This window comes from Macaca fascicularis, chromosome 14, assembly GCF_037993035.2.
Source record: "Macaca fascicularis isolate 582-1 chromosome 14, T2T-MFA8v1.1".
Lineage (NCBI taxonomy): Eukaryota > Metazoa > Chordata > Mammalia > Primates > Cercopithecidae > Macaca > Macaca fascicularis.
The window spans coordinates 70796632-70816128 of record NC_088388.1 but is presented as its reverse complement, the minus strand read 5'-3'; the positions used below and the strand labels follow the sequence as shown (position 1 = coordinate 70816128).

Here is a 19497-nt window from a genome sequence, read left to right as displayed (position 1 = left end):
CTGCCTCGACCTCCCAAAGTGCTGGGATTTCAAACGTGAGCCACTGTGCCCAGCCACTCTTACATTCTTATCTTGCTTTTTGGCACACATGTTCATTTATTTTTCACTCAAGCTATGAAATTTAGAGGTGCTTCAAGAATTTTCCTTTTCTCATTCTTCATTTATACAGTTGTCCCTCAGTATCTGTGGCGTATTGGTTCCAGGACTTCCCACAGATGCCAAAATCCTTGGATGCTCAGGTCTCTTACATAAAAATGGTATAATATTTGCATGTAACCTACACACATCCTTCGTATAGTTTAAATCATCTTTGGGTTACTTATATAATGCAATGTAAATAATATGTAAATAGTTGTTACATTGTATTGTTTAAAATAATGACAAGAAAAAAAAGTTTATACATCTTCAGTACAGATGCTTTTTTTTTCTCCAAAATGTTTTTGATCTCAGGTTGGTTAAATCCACAGATGCGGAACCCATGGATACAGAGGGCCTACTGTAATTGGTTGTCAGGGCCTATCATAAATAGTTTTCAAAGCTACTGTTGCATCTTTATGGTCATTGCCTTACTTCAGACATACATTACTTGTTTGTAACAAACAATGGTTTTTGCACTGCATTCTGTAAAGCTTTACAGAACTATAGAACTGACTCAAGAACCAGGGAGAAGCAGAGGGAACAAGTCTCCAAATATCCCTTACTTCAAACTGTCTTCTTCTGTGTGTCCTGGGGTTCTATATAAAGGTTACATTTTAAATAGAGTTAATTTAAAATATATGGTTTGGAATCTTTCATTTATTTGAGAAGTACTTATCAAGACACTCATGCTGTGCCAGTTATTGTACTGATTTCTAAGAATTCAGTGGTGAGCACACAGTTTGTGATTTCATGGAACTTAAGGCAGTGAGAGAAAGATAAATTAATAAAATACAAAAAGGTGTAATTAGAAACTATGGGCTGGGCACAGTGGCTCATACCTGTTATCCCAGTGCTCTGGGAGGCCAAGGTGGTAGCTTCACTTTAGTTCAGGAGTTCGAGATCAGCTTGGACAGCATAGCAAGATCCTGTCTCTACAAAAATAAAAGAAAAATAGCCAGGCATGGTGGCATGTGCCTGATAAAGTACTATTATTATTCCCATTTTACAGCTGGGGAAAATGAGGGCACAGAGAGAGTAAATAACTTGCCCAAGGTTGCAGAGCTATTAAGCTATAAACCCAGAATTTGTATTAGGTTGTCTTTAGGTTCAGACCTCATAATCTTAGCCATTATGCTCTATTGCTTTCCTCTTGTGTCTTACCATTCCAGTCTGTACTTCATACAGTTTCCCTTCTGAAACATAGCCCTGATCATGCTGTTCCTCTTTACGTTCTTCCTTTAGAAACCTTGATTGTCTTCTCATCACCTACAATTTCTTAGCATGAGGCAAGTGCCTCACAATTTAGTATTACTTACCGTTCTTTTTTTTTTGGGGGGGGGGACAGAGTCTTGCTGTGTCACCAGGCTGGAGTGCAGTGGCATGATCTCGGCTCACTGCAGTCTCCACCTCCTAGGTTCAAATGATTCTCCTGCCTCAGCCTCCTGAGTAGCTGCGATTACGGGCGCGCAACCACACCCAGCTAGTTTTTGTATTTTTAGTAGAGACAGGGTTTCACCATGTTGGCCAGGTTGGTCTCAATCTCCTGACCTCATGATCCACCCGCCTTGGCCTCCCAAAGTGCTGGGATTACAGGCGTGAGCCACTGCACCTGGCCTTACTTATTACCCTTCTTATCATCTGATGCATCTCCCTAAAACTGCATGCCATTGCTCAACTGTAATATGCTCTGTCTTTGCACGTGCTGTTTTCTCTGCCTAGAATATTCCTTTTTTACTTTTTGGTGAAGCTCTACTTATCCTCATATTTTAAGTATTTAGCTTAAATGTCACTTCCTATGTAAAGCATTCCCCATCATTCCATCCCATCCTGAGTTAGTCCCTCACAGCTCCTTTAAATCAGTACCTTCCCTTATTTTCCCATTCTAAAGTCTTTCCATGAAAGCAAGAATCTTAGTGTTTTCTTTAGCTCCCCACCTTTCCCACACCCCTATATGCTAAGAGTATTGTCTCTACCTCTGTAATGCCTTTCAGATCCACCTGTTTTAGTTCCTACTGCCCCTGCCCTGGCAGTGCAGTTTTCTGTCTGCCTCTACAGCTGCCACCTACGTCCATTTTCTGCCTCTGGCCTCACTGTTGCGCTAGAGTCATCTTTTAAAAAAGCACAAGTAGTATACCATTCTCCTGCCCAGGACTCTTCAGCGTCTCCCACTTCTCTTCAGTAAGTCACCCTGGGTTGTTGGCCCCCACTAGCCTTGCTTGTGTTATCTTACCTTCCTTTCAGCACACCCCAAGCCCATGTTCTTTGGCCTCATATTTTGGTTACAGATGTGTCTCTTCCTCTACAAGATTATAAACTCAAGTTTAAAGATTTGCCCTTGGGCCAGGCACAGTGGCTCACACCTGTAATTCCAGCACTTTGGGAGGCCAAGGTGGGCTGATCGCTTGAGCTCTAGAGATTGAGACCAGCTTGGGCAACATGGCAAAACCCCATCTCTACAAAAAGTACAAAAGTAGCCAGGCATGGTCCCGCATGCCTGTAGCCCCAGCTACTTGGGAGGCTGAGGTCGGGAGGATCACTTGAGCCTGAGAGGCGGAGGTTGCAGTGAGCTAAGATTGTACCACTGTACACCAGCCTGGGCAACAGAGTGAGACCCTGTCTCAAAAAAAAAAAAAAAAATCTTTGAATTCCTAGCACAGTATAAAGGATGTTTATATCATGTTTATAGTCGAATATTCCTGATTAAATTTCATTAATTCTAAGAGTAATATATCTTACATATTTTGGAGAATATGTTTTGATATAAAGAAAGAACTTCGCCTTAAAAGGGATAAATTTCAGTTAGTAGGAAAATTGCTTATGTGAAATTTTGTACTTCTCAGTGACTCCAGATACATAGGATTTATTTTCTGTAATGGTGATCAGGTTATTTATTAGCACCTTTAAAAGTGTGGATAGGCCTGCACGGTGGCTCACACCTTTTAATTCCAACACTTTGGGAGGTCAGTGCAGGTGGATCCCTTGAGCCCAGGTGTTCGAGACCAGCCTAGGCAACATAGACTTCATTGCTACTAAAAATTAAAAATAGCCAGGCATGGTGGCGCATGCCTGTTGTAGCAGCAGCTACTTATAAGGCCGAGGTGGGAGGATCACTTGAACCCAGAAGTTTGAGGTTGCAGCGAGCTATGATTGTGCCACTGCACTCCAGCCTGGGTGATGGAGCAAGACCCTGTCTCAAAAAAAAAAAAAAAAAAAAAAAAAGGTGGATATAGATCTGGTGCCATTTAGATACCTGTATTGCCCTTTTCATGAGCCGTGGCAGAAGCAGTATGAACAATGAATGCAGAAATGCTTTGTATACATAAAGACCTGTACTGATGAGAAAGATAGAGGATGTAGCGGAGATGTGCTGGAGAGAACACTGGATTTAGAAGACGTCTCTTTGAGTTCTTGCTCTGCAGCCTTACCAGTCGACCTTGAGGCAGGTATTTTCTTCTTACTGAGCCTTAGGATCCTAATTTATAAAATTGGAATAAACCTTGCCTCTTAGGGTTCTTTTGGGAAGATTAATTGAGATGTGAGACACAACCTTCCTTAAAAATCCTGAAGTGTGTTCAAATCCCTAGCACAATAGGTATTTTAGGGTTTTATTTTATCTGCCCATGTTAGGCACCATTCCCTCTTATTTCACTTATTAGTAACATATTGACAAGTTTGGTTCTTGAGGCAATCTATCTTCCTGTTTAGAACTCATATTCGTGTTTGTTCATTTCTATCAGTGATTAAAGGCATTCTGGTATGGAAAAAGGAAAAGTGGACCTGGACAGAAAGACAGGGGTCTCAGTACTGTGTAGGACAGGGATGATAAAGTAGAGCAGTGGGGAGGAGAAGGGGTGAAGACCTAGGTATAGAAAGCTACTTTTCTTTAGGCTGTTTAGACAGATGTAGTTATAAATTGCATTTTGTGGCTTTTATTTATGAAAAGCTGCCTTGTAGTTCCTCAAGTGTGGCTCCAGTCACCTTTCATTGTATGCCATGCTAAGTTGGTACTACCAGTTTCCAAGGACCTCCTTTCAACAGAGTATTAATGAAGCACCCATATGTGCCTCGCTTTGGGGATGGGTCCTAATAGGGTAACACACAGTGTGCCTGTTTCTAGGAGATTTGCTATTTTTTGGAAAGAACACCCTAACTAGTGATGTTTTGACCAGATTCTGAGGAGATGAGTTCTACTACAAGATTTGTTGTTGAGAGTGGTATCCTGTGGAAAGAATCATGGGAATTTTTGGAGTGGAAAGGTACTTTATTTATTTATTTATTTATTTTAGAGACAGGGTCTCACTCTGTTGCCCAGGCTAGAGTGCAGTGGCACGATCATAGCCCACTGTAACCTCAAACTCCTGGGCTCAAGTGATCCTCCCACCTTAACCTCCCAAGTTGCCAGTACTACAGACACGCACCACCATGCCCAGCCAATTTTCATTTTTTGATATATATTTACTTATCTATGTATCTATAGATAGATGGATAGGCAAATATATATATATATACACACGCACACACACACATATATATTTACACACACACATATATATATATATATATATATATATATATTTTTTTTTTTTTTTTTTGAGACAGGGTCTCACTATGTTGCCCACACTGGTCTCAAATTCCTTGGCTCAAGTGATCCTCCAATCTTGGCCTCCAAAAGTGCTGGGATTACAAGCATGAGCAACTGTGCCTGGCCCTGAAAAGGTACTTTAGAGCTGATCTGACCCTAGCTTGGGTCTCAGTAATTTGCCTCTGTGACTTGCATTAAGCCACATCGCTAGTAAGTGACCCATCCCCCCTCCAGGGGCTTTCAACACCAGATCTGGTGTGTTTTCTACCATCATGGAGGCTGTCTGCAGTAAGAGTATTCCCCCTCCGTTTCAGGTTCTTTCGCATTTCTTATAATTAATTCTGTGTTTGTGAGCAAACGTGCTAGATATGTTCATATGTTGCCTGTAGGGACAGAGCCGTTTTACTCCTCTGTGACAGTGAAACAGGGTGGAGAGGTTCTTAGCTGTTTTGTAGAAAGGCCTTCTTGAAAGAGAACTGAGTGGGCCTGTTGGATGTTATAATGAATCCTCTCTGGGTTTTGATTTGCCCTCTGCTTTTCTCCCCAGGAAGCCTCAGGCTTACCAACACTGCCTCATTAATTAGCCACTATCCTCTGGAGAGGGAGAATGAGGCCATGGTAAATAAGCTCAAGGTCAGGCTCCTGAAACAGCAGTCCTTCCCTTTAGCACCAGCGTTTCCTTACAGCCTCCCCCTCTCATCCTTGAGATATTGCCAACATCCCTTCTAGTAGAAGGCTTTTCTTGGTGTTTGCTGTTTTCAGAGGAGTTTTGGTTCTTTAATGTTTGTAAAGCTCTCGGATTCTCAGAAAAAAATTCTTTAGTGATTAGTTTTGAAAGTGGAGGTGTTTGATTATTTTGATTAAGAAGTTGATTTTCGGCCTGGTGCGGTGCCTTACTCCTGTAATTCCAGCACTTTGGGAGGCCCAGGCAGGTGGATCACCTGAGGTTAGGAGTTCAAGCCCAGCATGGTGAAACCCCATCTCTACTAAAAATACAAAAAATTAGCCCAGCGTGTTGGCGGGCGCCTGTAATCCCAGCTATTTGGGAGGCTGAGGCAGAAGAATCGCTTGAACCCGGGAGGTGGAGGTTGCAGTGAGCTGAGATCGTGCCATTGCACTCTAGCGTGGGGACAAGAGCAAAACTCTGTCTCAAGAAATAAAAAAAGTTGATTTTCATGAGGAAAAGCACACGGCTTCTTCGATTCGCTGAGAATGTGCTAGCTTTTATTAATTCACTCAATGATTGTCTGTTTAACAGCTGTAGAGAATAATATAGGCTAACTGGGTACAGTGGTTCATGCCTATTATCCCAACTACTCGGGAGGCTGAGGTGCAAAAATCACATGAATCTGGGAGGCAGAGGTTGCGGTGAGCTGAGATCGCACCACTGCACCCCAACCTGGGTGACAGAGCGAGACTCCATCTCAAAAAAAAAAAAAAAAAAAAAAGGATAATATAGGGACAAGGTAGACAACTTACTATTTACACGACTAAATCATTTAAGTTACCTAATTCCTGAGCCTCAGAGCCTCAGATTTCCTCATTTTAAAAACTACCCAGTGCTCGCCTCGGCAGCATGTGTACTAAAAGTGGAACAAAATAAAATAGGAACCATACAGAGATGAGCATGGCCCCTGTGCAAGGATGACATGCAAATTTGTGAAGAGTTCCATATGTTTTTTTAAATTTTATTTAAAAAATAAAGTAAAATAAAACTGCCCAATACAATGCCTTCTAGTCTTTTCTCTGTCACTTATGTCCTGGCATCATAAAGTCTATCATTGTCGTTGCTGTTACTGTTGTAATTCGTAGCTAATCCAGAGCGTGTCCCCTGCGGTCATCTTGTCTAATCCTCTGGACAATCTGTAACTTTTTTTTTTTTTTTTTTTTTGAGACGGAGTCTCGCTCTGCCGCCCAGGCTGGAGTGCAGTGGTTCAATCTCGGCTCACTGCAACCTCTGCCTCCTGGGTTCACGCCATTCTCCTGCCTTAGCCTCCTGAGTAACTGGGACTACAGGTGTCTGCCATCACGCCTATTTTTAGTAGAGACGGGTTTTCACCGTGTTAGCCAGGATGATCTCCATCTCCTGACCTCAAGTGATCCGCCCGCCTCAGCCTCCCAAAGTGCTGGGATTACAGGCGTGAGCCACCGCGCCTGGCTGACAATCTGTAACTTTATAGACCTGCCTGGCAGAGTGGAGGGTTTGGGTAAGGGAATAACGACTCTAGAAGCTAGAACTCTAGAAGTTACAGGTCATGGAGGGCATTGAATGCCAGGCTGATTATTTGTGTTACAATCATCCCATGGGGATGATTGGGGACTTGAACTCTCCTAGTATTTATTTCTTTTTGTTTTTTGAGACATGTCTTGCTCTATTGCCCAGGCTAGAGTGCAGTGGCGTGATCATAGCTCACTATAACCTCAAACTCCTGGACTCAAGCAATCCTCCCACCTCAGCCTCCTGAGTAGCTAGGACTACAGGCGCACACCACCATGTCCGGCTAATTCTTTTATTTTCTGTAGAGACGGGGATCTCGCTATGTTACCCAGGCTGGTCTTGAACTCCTGAGGAATTTGAACTCCTGAGCTCAAATTATCCTCCCACCTTGGCCTCCCAAAGTTCTGGGATTACAGGTATGAGCCACCACACCCAGCTCCAGTCTTTTTTTGTTTAAACTTTCAAAAATGATAATATAAATCCTGGTACAATGACATATGCCTGTAGTCCTAGCTACTCAGGAGACTGAGGCAGGAGCATCACCTGACCCTTTGAAATAACCTTTGTGCTCCTAACCAGTCACCACCCTCCTTCAACCTCTATCTGAACTCTACTGAAATTTATTTATTTTAATTTAAAATTATTTATTTTTCTTTTTTTGTGACGGAGTCCCACTCTGTCACCCAGACTGAAGTGCAGTGGCACAGTCTCAGCTCACTGCAACCTCCTCCTCCTGGATTCAAGTGATTTTTTTTTTTTTTTTTTTTTTTTTGAGACGGAGTCTCGCTGTGTCTCCCAGGCTGGAGTGCAGTGGCGTGATCTCGGCTCACTGCAAGCTCCGCCTCCCGGGTTCACGCCATTCTCCCGCCTCAGCCTCCCAAGTAGCTGAGACTACAGGCGCCCGCCACCACGCCCGGCTAGTTTTTTGTATTTTTAGTAGAGACGGGGTTTCACCATGTTAGCCAGGATAGTCTCGATCTCCTGACCTTGTGATCCGCCCGTCTCGGCCTCCCAAAGTGCTGGGATTACAGGCTTGAGCCACCGCGCCCGGCCAGATTCAAGTGATTCTTGCCTCAGCCTCCCAAGTAGCTGAAATTACAGGCTCCTGCCACCACACTCAGCTAATTTTTGTATTTTTAGTAGACATGGGATTTTGCCACGTTGGAAAGTCTGGTCTTGAACTCTTGAGCTCAAGCGATCTGCCCGCCTCAACCTCCCAAAGTTCTGGGATTAAGGCGTGAGCCACTGTGCCCAGCCCTCCCTACCAAATTTAAAGTAATTTCTTTCCTTCCTTCCTTCCCTTCTCTTTTCCTTCCTTCGTTCCTTTCTCTCTCTGTCTCTCTCTTTCCCTCTCCCTCTCCCTCCCCCACCCCCACCCCCAACGCCTTTCTTTTCTTCTCTTTTTCTTTCTTTTTTTGAGATGGAGTTTCACCCTTGTTGCCCAGGGTAGAGTGCAATGGCACAATCTTGGCTCACCACAACCTCCGCCTCCCGGGTTCAAGCGATTCTCCTGCCTCAGCCTCCCGAGTAGCTGGAATTACAGGCCTGCACCACCACACCCAGCTAATTTTGTAATTTTAGTAGAGATGGGGTTTCTCCATGTTGGTCGGGCTGGTCTCGAATTCCCAACCTCAGGTGATCTGCCTGCTTCAGCCTCCCAAAGTGCTGGGATTACAGGTGTAAGCCACCATGCCTGACCCTTCTTCTCTTTTTCTAGAAAGGTTTTACCACTCCTTTCCCACTCTTTTGGGGACAGTAAGAATCAGGCAGGAGCCATGTGGCTGCCTGCTGCCTGTCTAGGCTGTGAGAGGAGCTGTGGAAATTCTGCTGCTGCCACAGGCGGGAGGAAGAGGAGGGAAATGCTGGAGAAACTGGCCAGGCTCCTTGGGCTGCCCTGAAGAGCTGGCCCAGAAACTTGGCAGCTTTGCAGAGGGGTTCCAGGGGAAGGTTCAGCCTTTTAAGAAGCTGCACAGCTGGAAGCTGTTGCCTTGAGTTTAGAGCAAGGGGCCAGGCTGGGGAGACTTTTTGAGACAGTGTCAGTTCTATCTGGGCTAGGAAACTTCAGGGCTGACCCATTGCCATATGTGGCCAGGACAGTTTTAGCAGGCCTCCCTCCTATTTTCGCCTTATACATTTTCTGGAGCATTGATAATGCCAGTCTTTAAGTTTGGCCAGGCCTGTGATGCCTCATGCCTGTAATCCTAGCACTTTGGGAGGCTGAAGCAGGCAGATCACTTGAGCCCAGGAGTTTGAGACCAGCCTGGGCAACATGGTGAAACTGTCTCTACAAAAAAAATACAAAAATTATTCAGGCGTGGTGGCACGCACCTGTAGTCCCAACTACTATAGAGGCCGAGGTGGGAGGATTGTTTGAGCCCAGGAGGCTGAGGCTGCAGTGAGCCATGATTGTACCACTTGCACTCAAGCCAGGGTGACAGAGTGAGACTCTGTCTCAAGAAAACAAAAAACAAAACCCCAAACAATTATGTTTGCCACTTTGCTTTTCTATAAAAGTTTTGGTATCTGCTTTGCTTTTGCTTTCACGGTGCTCCTTTGAATAAGAACTTCTCTTCCTGCTAATAGTGATTGGTAACTACAGACTACAAATCATACAGTGGGAATAGCCTACAGGGCCTGGAAGCAGCAGCAGGGTCATGGGGAGCCTACAGCAATTATCCTTGGTCTGACCCCCACCCCCATCTCATCCCAACCGCCCACCACAGTCATTCTCTGGTGGCCAGAAAGTTGAATTTGTAAACCTGACATCCAGATGTAGTTTGGAGAAGCAGATTTAAGGAGTGCTAGTGTGCTAGGTGTTATGGGGGATCACAGAGAGAGAGAGGTAGAACTGGTTTTTGTCCTTGAGGAATTTCCATTCTAGATGTGAAGACAAGACTTTCATGCATATACACATAAGTGCCAAGAGTAAGAGGTAGTTACATTTTTCTTACCACCAGTGTAATATAAGATTATTAAAAATAAATGCAAGGCCAGGCATGGTGGCTCACACCTGTAATCAGCACTTTGGGAGCCTAAGGTGGGCAGATCACAAGGTCAGGAGTTCGAGACCAGCCTGGCCAACATGGTCAAACCCTGTCTCTACTGAAAATACAAAAGTCAGCTGGGCATGGGGGCAGGTGCCTATAAATCCCAGCTACTTGGTAGGCTGTGGCAGGAGAATTGTTTGAACCCAGGAGATGGAGGTTGCATTGAGCCAAGATCATGCCATTGTACTCCAGCCTGGGTGACAGGGCAAGACTCCATCTCAAAAAAAAAAAAACATACAGCATAGAATGTCCCCAAGTGAATGTTCCCTACAATCTAACTCCTCCCCCAAGGTAACCCCTGTTAACTGTTAAGTATTTGAGGAGTTAGGAATATTAAATCAAATATATTAAATACTTGAGCTGGACCCTAAAGTAAAACGTAGAGAGGCAGATTGATGGGAAGAAGGCAGACAGACAGAGGATCCAGCCTCCTGCTCCAGGCAGAATACCCTCTCTGGCTTCCCAGACAATTGGTGAGCCAACTTCTGTTTGGACACCTTGGTGACAAGGGACCAAAATGCCAAACAGGAATTAGTCTGCAGGAAGCACCCATCCATGCCTTACATGCTAGCCAGTGTGTTGGACACCTTATAGGTGTTATTGAATTAATTTTCATTAATTTTCATCACTTTTTTATAACAGGTGTCTTTATTCTTATTTTACAAATAGGGGTACTAAAGCTCAGAAGTTTCCTGCCAACATCAAATAGTTAGCAGCTTGTGGTAGAGACTTCTACCATTTACTTGCTGTGTGATCTTGGCAAATTATTTAGTCTCGTAGCTCAATTTCCTCCTCTCTAAGGTTGGGTGATAAAGGTACCTACTTCATAAGGGAGTTTTTAAGATTAATGAGTTCGTACATGTTAGGTCAGTAGAATAGTGTCAGGTACACAGTATGCACTCAGTAAGCATTAGCTACTATATGTCTTTCTGTCTATCTATCTATCTGTCCATTTATGTATTTATTGAGACAGAGTCTTACTCTGGCACCCAGGCTGGAGTGCAGTGGCATGATCTCTGCTCATTCCGCGTTCAAGCAATTCTCCCATCTTAGCCTCCTGAGTAGCTGGGTCTTTGACACTAAAAAAGACACTGATTTGTTTGTAAATCATGACGTTTTACTGGTTGTCTTATGTGTAAAACATTTTAGCCTGTATGTTATAAACTGTAGCCAATGATTGTGACCTCTATAGTATACCTCCTAGTAGAAAAAGACAAAGACAACTCTGGGCCAGGTGTGGTGGTTCATGCCTGTAATCCCAGGGCTTTGGGAGAAGCATAGAATTTTTAGAGAAGAATTTATAATAATGCTGTGCCTAGGCAACATAGTGAGACCCTGTCTCTACAGAAAAAAAAAAAAAATTAGCCAGGCATGGTGGCACACACCTGTACTCCCACTACTTGGGACGCTGAGGCAGGTGGATCACTTGATCCCAGAAGTTTGAGGTTACAGTGAGCTATGATCTTGCCACTGCATTTCAGCCTGGGTGACAGAGTGAGACCCTGCCTCTTAAAAAAAAAAAAAGAAAAAAAAGAACTCCACTTGGCTAATTTTGTGTTTTTGTGTTTTTCTGTGGTTTTTTGTATTTTTTGGTAGAAACAGGGTTTCGCCATGTTGCCCAGGCTGGCCTCTCAAAGTGCTGGGATTACAGGCATGAGCCACTGTGACCCACCAGCTACTACTTATTATACTCTGTTTTCTCTCTTCTTCTGACATCCTGTCATCTCCTCAGTTTAATTCTTCATATCATCCCTCATACTTTTCTCCCCTGTACAGTTCCTCTCTCTGCCTCCTGTCCGTTCTTTACCCTGTCTCCACAATGTCTCTCACTGTAGCTTCCACCTGGGTTCAAGTGATCCTCCCACCTCAGCCTCCCGAGTAGCTGGAACTATAGGTGCGGGCCACCACACCCGGCTAATTTTTTATTCATGAAATTTTGTAGAGATGGGATCTCCCTATGTTGCCCGCGCTGGTCTCAAACTCTCGGGCTCCAGTGATCCACCCAAAGTGCTGGGATTACAGGTGTGAGCCGTCGTGCCAAGCCCCCTTTCCATTCTTTCTTACCCTCTTGTGTGCCCTCATTACCTGTCTGCTGACTGCAGCCTCCTGACTCACCTCATTGCTGCTGGTCTCATTCAGGTATATATCATAATAAACTTGGGGCACCGTTTTTGTCATACCACAGCTCTGTGTTAATAACAAACAAATAAACTTACAAATATTTGATTCCTTGGTTTGAGGTTCAAGATCCTCCTAGCTCTCTGACCCCACCTCACTCTTCAAGCCTTTTCTCCTACTGCTTCCATGCCTCCTCTCTGCTTCTTCTTCCTCCCCACACCTCTCTGTTTCCATCTGGGGAAATGCTACCTGTGTGTTTCAAGGTCCAAATTAAAATGGCACTTCATTTTCGTAATCCTTCCCTACTCTAAACTGGTTAGAATTTTTCTTTACAGCTTTTATGGAAAGTAGTACACCAGTTTGAAATTAATCTTCAAGTCACATTTCATATCTCCTGTGGAATTACAACCTACCTCAGTGCAGATGCTGGGGCTTAATTAATTCATCTTTGTATACTTCCTACAGTTTCCTATAGGAGTGCCTTACACATAGTAGGTGCTCAATAAATGTTTGTGGCATAAGATTAGGCGGTGTCTGTTGACCATCTGGTGGGCTTCCCTTTCAACCTTGGTGATGGTCGCTATGTAGTGGGGGGAAATGCTGTGGTTTTGTCTTCTAAGAGTCAGACATCTTTTGTTTTCAGCCATGTAGGAGAAGCAGAGCCTACAAGTCCCGGTGCCTGCGTCTGTTAAGGGCTGCAGCCAGTGCCTAGAGTACTCGGTCTCGTGCCTTGGCCCCTCAGCCCCTCCCCACAAATGCTCAGCGGAACAGGGGATTAGGTTCTGGCAGCACAGCTGGGATTTTGGCGGCCATTCCACAGCCGACAATAGCACGCAGCACAGGACAGCGCAGGCCTGTACTCCAGGGCCAGAATCTGCCTGGGCTTCTTGTTTGGGTGGCGGAGGGGGAGGAGCGGGCACAGCACGGCATCCTGGCCTTGCCACGCAGAAGGTATGGGCTGGAGAGATTCCCTCGGGGAATGGACTTAGGGGGTGGCCGTGTCCCAGAGCAGGGCAGGCGGTGCCCATGGAAGGTGGCAGGGTGCTTTGTGTGTGAGCGGCGTGGTTGTGCTTAAAGACACAGCCTGCCCTGGGGCCGGTAGGAAGCTGCCCCCGATCAAAGGGCCTGCATGTTGCTTGTTCTTCAAAGCCTCTGTTCCCGGGTCTTCCTCCCTGCCCTGCGGTCCGCCAGGCAGGGGCTGATCTAATTATCAGGACAGCCCTTGTCCTACCCTTCCATTGCTGTCCAGAGAGATGGACAGATTATTACTGCTGCCTTAAACTCTGGGTGGAAAACAGAGCGAAGGGGGAGTGTCCGGTTGATCCCAGGTTTGTCAGGCAGGCCACTGTGAGATGTGTTTTGTGTGTTTACGCCACAGTTTGCCTTGACTCTTGCTGCTGTTGGAGTTCTGTAATTTTGCCTGCCTGCTTGTGCCTTCACCCGCAATCCGCCACCCCCATTCGTCCTGCTTTTCTTGTTCGTGGACCAAGCCTCCAGCCTTCCCCTTTGCAGCCCCTCCTCTCCAGTGCACCCCCTCCCTCTGGGCCCCACCCCCACTGAGAGTCCCCTGCTTGCTGTCGCTCCCAGATCAGGGAAGCTTGCTGTGCCTTTAAAGAAAGCAGACTCCTGGCTGTGACGCACTTCTGGCTGTCAGCCAGGAAGATCGCTCCTGCCAGGCAGACTGAGAAGAAAACCAACAACTTTTCTTTTGTGTGTGGGGTTACTTTCCACTGGCCCCCCCTTCCTCCTCTCCTTTCAAGATTTAAATGCTAATGGCGGATTAAAACCTGTAGATGCGTTTGGCTTTAGGAGTCTGGTAAGGCCCCCCTGCACCGAGACTTTTTCTTTCTCACTGTTTCTCTGGGTTTTTGTTCAAACATGGAAGAGGGAGTGGGGTGGATTCTCCCCCCTCACCTCCCTTTCCTGCGCCATCCTTAAAGGGGAGGGAGAGAAGAGGGAGAGCAAGTAAACATACTCAGAAACAGGCGCTGTGGAGTAGAGCTTGCCAACATCCGGGAGCTGGCGCCTTTCAGAGCAAAGGGTTGCTTTCTTTCCCCCCTTGCGTAGATGTCAGCATGTTTTTGTTCAGAGAAGGAAAGCGTGTGCGCCTGCCCGTTGAGCTGTAGAGGCAGCTCATGAGAGGGCTTCACCATTTCTGCGTGAGGCCCTGGGTGTGTGAGGCCCTGGGTGTGTGCGCGGTGGTGGGCAGTAAAAAAAGGGTTCATTTTGTCAGCTAGTAGGGACCAGGGTGTGTGAATATAGTGGTGGGAGCCCAGGTGAGTGTGTGTGTGTAAGTGTGTATGTACGCGCCTCTGTACAATACATGGCTGCGAGCCTGGTTGCGGGTCTAGTTCCTGATTGCAGCTCTTTTGCCATAATCCTGATCTGGACCCTCCAGAGCGTGGGGAGAAGGGGCAGACATCAGTAAGCCACTTTTGAAGAAATCAGAGAATCTTGGTTTCCCCTGCAATCCCTCTGTTGTTCCTCTCCAGGGCCTTGGGGTTCTGTGCCAAACTCTAGGCTACAAAGATGGGGTGGTCTGTTAAGAGGAGGAGGCCTGAGCCCAAGCTAGTCCCTTTAGAAGGACCAAACTGGTTTGCCCCTGACCTCAGGAAACTCTTTGGACTTGGACCAGACGGTCTACCCAGTCCTCCCCAGGAATTGAAAAAGATTGTTTTTCTCTGTATGGCGTCTCTTGGAGCCACTGGTCCTTTTGCCTTTTATCTTCTCAGAGGCAGGGGATGTACTAGCGTATTTCCTATGCTGTTTTTATAGCTTGTTAGCCTAGGGCAAGGTGGCTTGGCCCCTCTGGGGTAACCTGCCAGGTGAAGTCTGAGTGTTTGCTTGCGTGTGCCTCCTGACCTATCTGTCCCAGAGTTGGAGGAGGAGGAGGAGCCCCAAGATCAGGATTTTCACTCTTTGCATGTGAGTGTCTCTCAGATGGGTATCTTTCTAAGAAAGGGGTACAGAGCATGGAATTCTTAGGCTACAGGCAGGCAGGGTCTCAGGGTAAGTGGTAGTAAATTTTGCAAGTGAGCACTGGCGCACAGATGGGGCAGCCATTTCCTTTGTGAGCTGTGAGGCTGTAGTCCTTTGGAACTATCAGGTGGAGAAGGGGGTGGGGTTCTGGGAAGGACCCTTTGAGGTGGGAGCTTGTGTGGGCTTTGGGCCCTGAAATTCTGGGAGTGGGAGTTAGCACTAAGAGAATGAGGGTTCAGCAGAAGCAAGGGCCCATGAACTGACAGATACGTGTAGTTTAACAACTCTCTGGGACCAAAGGTCACTTTGGTGTTATCTTGAGGTAGGGCTGGTGTTCCCTTGATGGGCAATAAGTGGCTAAGAGGCAGTCTCAAAGAAGCTGGCACCCAGGCCAGGGCCGGGGTAAGGAGAGCAGTACTGCTGCAGCTCAGACCCTCTGGCCTTTGGCCTATCACTTGTTCTGTACTTAAAACTGAAGCTTTTTCAGAACAGACTCCAGAGCTCAGCAACTTGACCCTCTGGTCCCGCTTCTTGCGTCTGAGCAGGTGGTTTGTATTAGCTTCAGCCCTGGTAGGAAATAATGGCTAGACTTTAACTCTTTAAGGTCCAGAGAGGGTACAAGCAAAGTGGCTGCATGTCTCTTTAGTGTCACTTTCCTTATCTTGATACTTATTTTCTGGAAACAGAGGAGTTACTATAAATGTGGGAATTGGTCCCGATGCCGGGGAGCTGCCTTGTCTCAGTTTGGGAAATGTAAAAAGGATGCAGGGCCTTAAGTTTATAACGTAACTGCTTCTGTGTCCTTGGTTACTTCTTGAGACCAGGGAAAAGAGAGGGTGCCTTACCAGCTCAGTGAGGCCTCTGTTTTAGATTCTGGGGGAATTTCTTTCTCAGAGAATCAGGTAGATGGGAACTCCAAAGGTACCCTCAGAGGGCCTGGCCTTTTGTTTCTTTGTTTATTGAGTGAGGGTTGCGGGGGTGCCTGATCCAGCTGGGGTGGATCTCAGCAGATCCTTCTGTGAAATGGTTCCAGGCTACCATTGCAAGGATCTGTTTTTCCATCAGCATCACCCAGTGTACTGGGTGGGGCCTGCCTCAGATTTCAGAGGGAGGGTGGGGAGGATGGTACTCTGACTGGGAGCCCTTGGGTTCCCAGCCAAAGTCTGCTTAAAGCTATAGTCCCAATGTAGAAGACTTAGCTGTGCTCCTGGCTTCAGTCATTCCTTACCCAGAGAAAAGGGAATGGCTGGGGCTCTCCTGAAGCCTCTCACCCTGATATTCTAGCTCTAAGAAAGTACCTCTTTACAGGCTTAGACCTGAAGAGCAGACAAGGTCCTTCAGGAGTTCCTAGTGGTGAATATTGGGTTCCTCGTATTTCTGTGCCTGGGGAACACAGAAAAGAATATTAGCCTTGACACTCATTTTCTTGAGCAGTGGAACTAGTTTTAGACAGGCTCTCCTGGGAGGACCTCAGGGTTGTATGTTTTGCCTCTGAGATGAAGAGGTTGGTTAAACCTCAGGACATTTTTAGTAGCACAGCTGTGAATCTTTCAAAGGGGGCAAGATCTGCCTACAGTTGCAAATAAAATTTCTGACTGAAGTGTTGGGCCTCATCAAAAAGACTGCAAGTCTATAAGCAGCAGTGAGGATGGGGGAGAGGTGATCTCAGCCTCATTCCTTGTGATTTAATAGCTCAGAGGCCTTTTTTTAAAGAAGCCCCAGTTGAGTGTCTGGCTGTTGCCGCCCCACCACAGAGCCAAGTGTGGTCCCTCAAGCTTTAGTTTTGTCAACCACAGAAAAGCCTTATTGCAGTGCAGTACTTGGGGCTATCTGCATCCATCTATGCCTGTCCTCAAGGGCTATACAATCTTGCCCATGGATAGAGCATACTTGATGATAATCATCCAAGACTGAGGAACATAAGCCCCTTAGCTTCTTTGCCCTCCTGAGAGCTCTCTTAACCATTTCATTTGCCCTTGCCAAAGCCCAGGTGAATTGGCTCATTTCCAAGACTGATGCTGGCATGACATGTGGAATCATGTTGGATTATGCAGGGTCAGGAAGCACTTAATTGTAATTAGCATTTAGTTATATTTAGCATTTAATTATTTTCTTCTATTAGTGCTTCATGTATGTTTAATTTTACTCCCTCCCCTGCTATAAGCCCCTCAAAGGCAAGGACCATGTCATTGTCTCATTTTCTGTGTAGCTTCTAGCACAGGATGATCACACACACACACACACACACACACACACATATATATATATATATTTTTATTGTTGTTGTTGTTGTTGTTGTTTTGAGATGGAGTCTCGCTCTGTCACCCAGGCTGGAGTGCAGTGGCACAATCTCAGTTCACTGCAAGCTCCGCCTCCCGGGTTCACGCCATTCTCCTGCCTCAGCCTCCCGAGTAGCTGGGACTACAGGCGCCTGCCACCACGCCTGACTAATTTTTTTGTATTTTTAGTAGAGACGGGGTTTCACCGTTTTAGCCAGGATGGTCTCAATCTGCTGACCTTGTGATCCACCTGCCTTGGCCTCTCAAAGTGCTGGGATTACAGGCGTAAGCCACCACTCCCGGCGAGGATGATCATATTTAGGGACTAAGAAAATACCTTTCGGTTGGCTGATAAACAGAGTATACTTGGATAGGAAGGACCAAGAGATAATGGGGAATGAATTTTCAGATTTTTGTATCTCTTTCCCTTACTAGACAGTGAGCACCTTGTGGGCAAGAATGGTGTCTTTCTTGATCCCCAACTTGCATACAGTAGTCTGGTTCTGCAGAGCCCACACTCTGGAGATGCTAATATATGGGGAGACTTATAGGCGATGTGGCTCTTACCACTCTTGTTCCTCCTTCTAGAGTAGTTACAGACTGAGCACGTGTGGCAGGAGGTGGGACAGGGCTCACTGTGCCCCTGGAGATTAGTGAAAATTGTAAGGGCTGCTAGGAGGTGTTGGTGAATATTTAGTTATCTGGCCTGTGGTCTCTTGGGTAGGTTGGCAGGCAGGTGGCAGAATCTCAATGGGAAAGGCAATTGGGGATGAGAACACCAGGACAGGTACCTAATTTTCATTAAATATTCCATGGGATCTCCTCCAGAATTGGACTTGACCTCATCCAGAGACCTACGTTTGAATATACTCAATCCCCCATTTGAACCATGTTTGTGAAACATTTCTGTGGAAGATATAAAAATCCAGAAACTAGAACAGTTTCCCCAAGGACTTGGGTATTGTTAGGTAGAATTTGGGTACCTGTAGAAAGAGCTGGAAATCAACATTTTTGCTTAAGAACAGTAATTATTTATTGACAACCTACCATGTGCCAAGCACCGTCCTATTTGCTTTATCTTTAAGCATCACAATAACCCAGAGAGGTGTATGTGGATCCCATTTTGCAGATAAAGAAAAAGACTGGCCGGGCGCGGTGGCTCAAGCCTGTAATCCCAGCACTTTGGGAGGCCGAGACGGGCGGATCACAAGGTCGGGAGATCGAGACCATCCTGGTTAACACGGTGAAACCCCGTCTCTACTAAAAAAAAATACAAAAAACTAGCCGGGCGAGGTGGCGGGCGCCTGTAGTCCCAGCTACTCGGGAGGCTGAGGCAGGAGAGTGGCGTGAACCCGGGAGGCGGAGCTTGCAGTGAGCTGAGATCCGGCCACTGCACTCCAGCCTGGGTGACAGAGCGAGACTCCGTCTCAAAAAAAAAAAAAAAAAAAAAAGAAAAAGACTAAAAGAGGTGATGTTGCTTGTCTAAGGTCCTATGACCCTGGTCACATTAAATCAGCATCCAGACCCAGGTCTGCCTGAAAACCATGTTTGTTCCATATTTAAGGGCATCATGTCTCAAAGAGTAGGGTTGAAGACCAACTTTGAATGTTGTATTTTCTGTGGAACTGAAAAATTACATGGGGTAGACATTGAGTTAAATGCACAATTCTTTCCTGTCGTCTCTGATATAAGCTCTATAGTAATTTTCATGTGTACTCAGCTTTCTAAAAATTCCCATGGTGTCTTGGTGGATTCAGTGACGAGCGATTTCAGTGTTGAGAGTTGGCATGTGGAACCATTTCACCTTTATTTCTTGACCATGGATATCTGATATGATTAACTGCTTTTCTTCCTCTCTTGGGTTCCAGGCGCATTGGAGTGACTGTCTGGTATCACCAAGATGACGCTTCACGCCACCCGGGGGGCCGCACTCCTCTCTTGGGTAAGTAGTCTTCCTCTCTTTTGTTAGCTATACTTCTCCAGGAAGCTTGAGAGGGTTAGGAGAGGAGTTTTGTAGGAGCCAGGGCTATGTAAAGTCTTCTCATTTCTAGACTAAATAGTTTTCCTTTAGACTGCATGGAAATGCATTTTCATCTGCTCTGTGTATATTTTTCTGAATAAAAGGTTAAATGTGGG

General features: G+C 45.9%; 1 protein-coding gene and 1 pseudogene across 29 annotated transcripts in view; both read left to right on the top strand.

Moving 5' to 3' along the window:
- NUMA1 (nuclear mitotic apparatus protein 1) overlaps positions 1-19497 on the top strand; it is an 81162-nt gene that overhangs the window by 27148 nt on the left and 34517 nt on the right. For 19 of the 29 annotated variants that reach the window (XM_074014546.1, XM_015435420.3, XM_065529555.1 and 16 more), the window contains one exon: positions 19230-19303. In XM_074014546.1, coding sequence (XP_073870647.1) covers positions 19262-19303 — 42 coding nt within the window. In that variant the 5' untranslated portion in view covers positions 19230-19261. Of the gene's footprint in view, positions 1-12907; positions 13432-13755; positions 13920-14166; positions 14380-14776; positions 15029-19229; positions 19304-19497 lie in introns of those variants that run through there. The other 10 variants (XM_074014548.1, XM_065529551.1, XM_074014549.1 and 7 more) reach the window with 6 other exon arrangements.
- On the top strand, positions 6300-6399 carry LOC123568882 (U6 spliceosomal RNA; annotated as a pseudogene).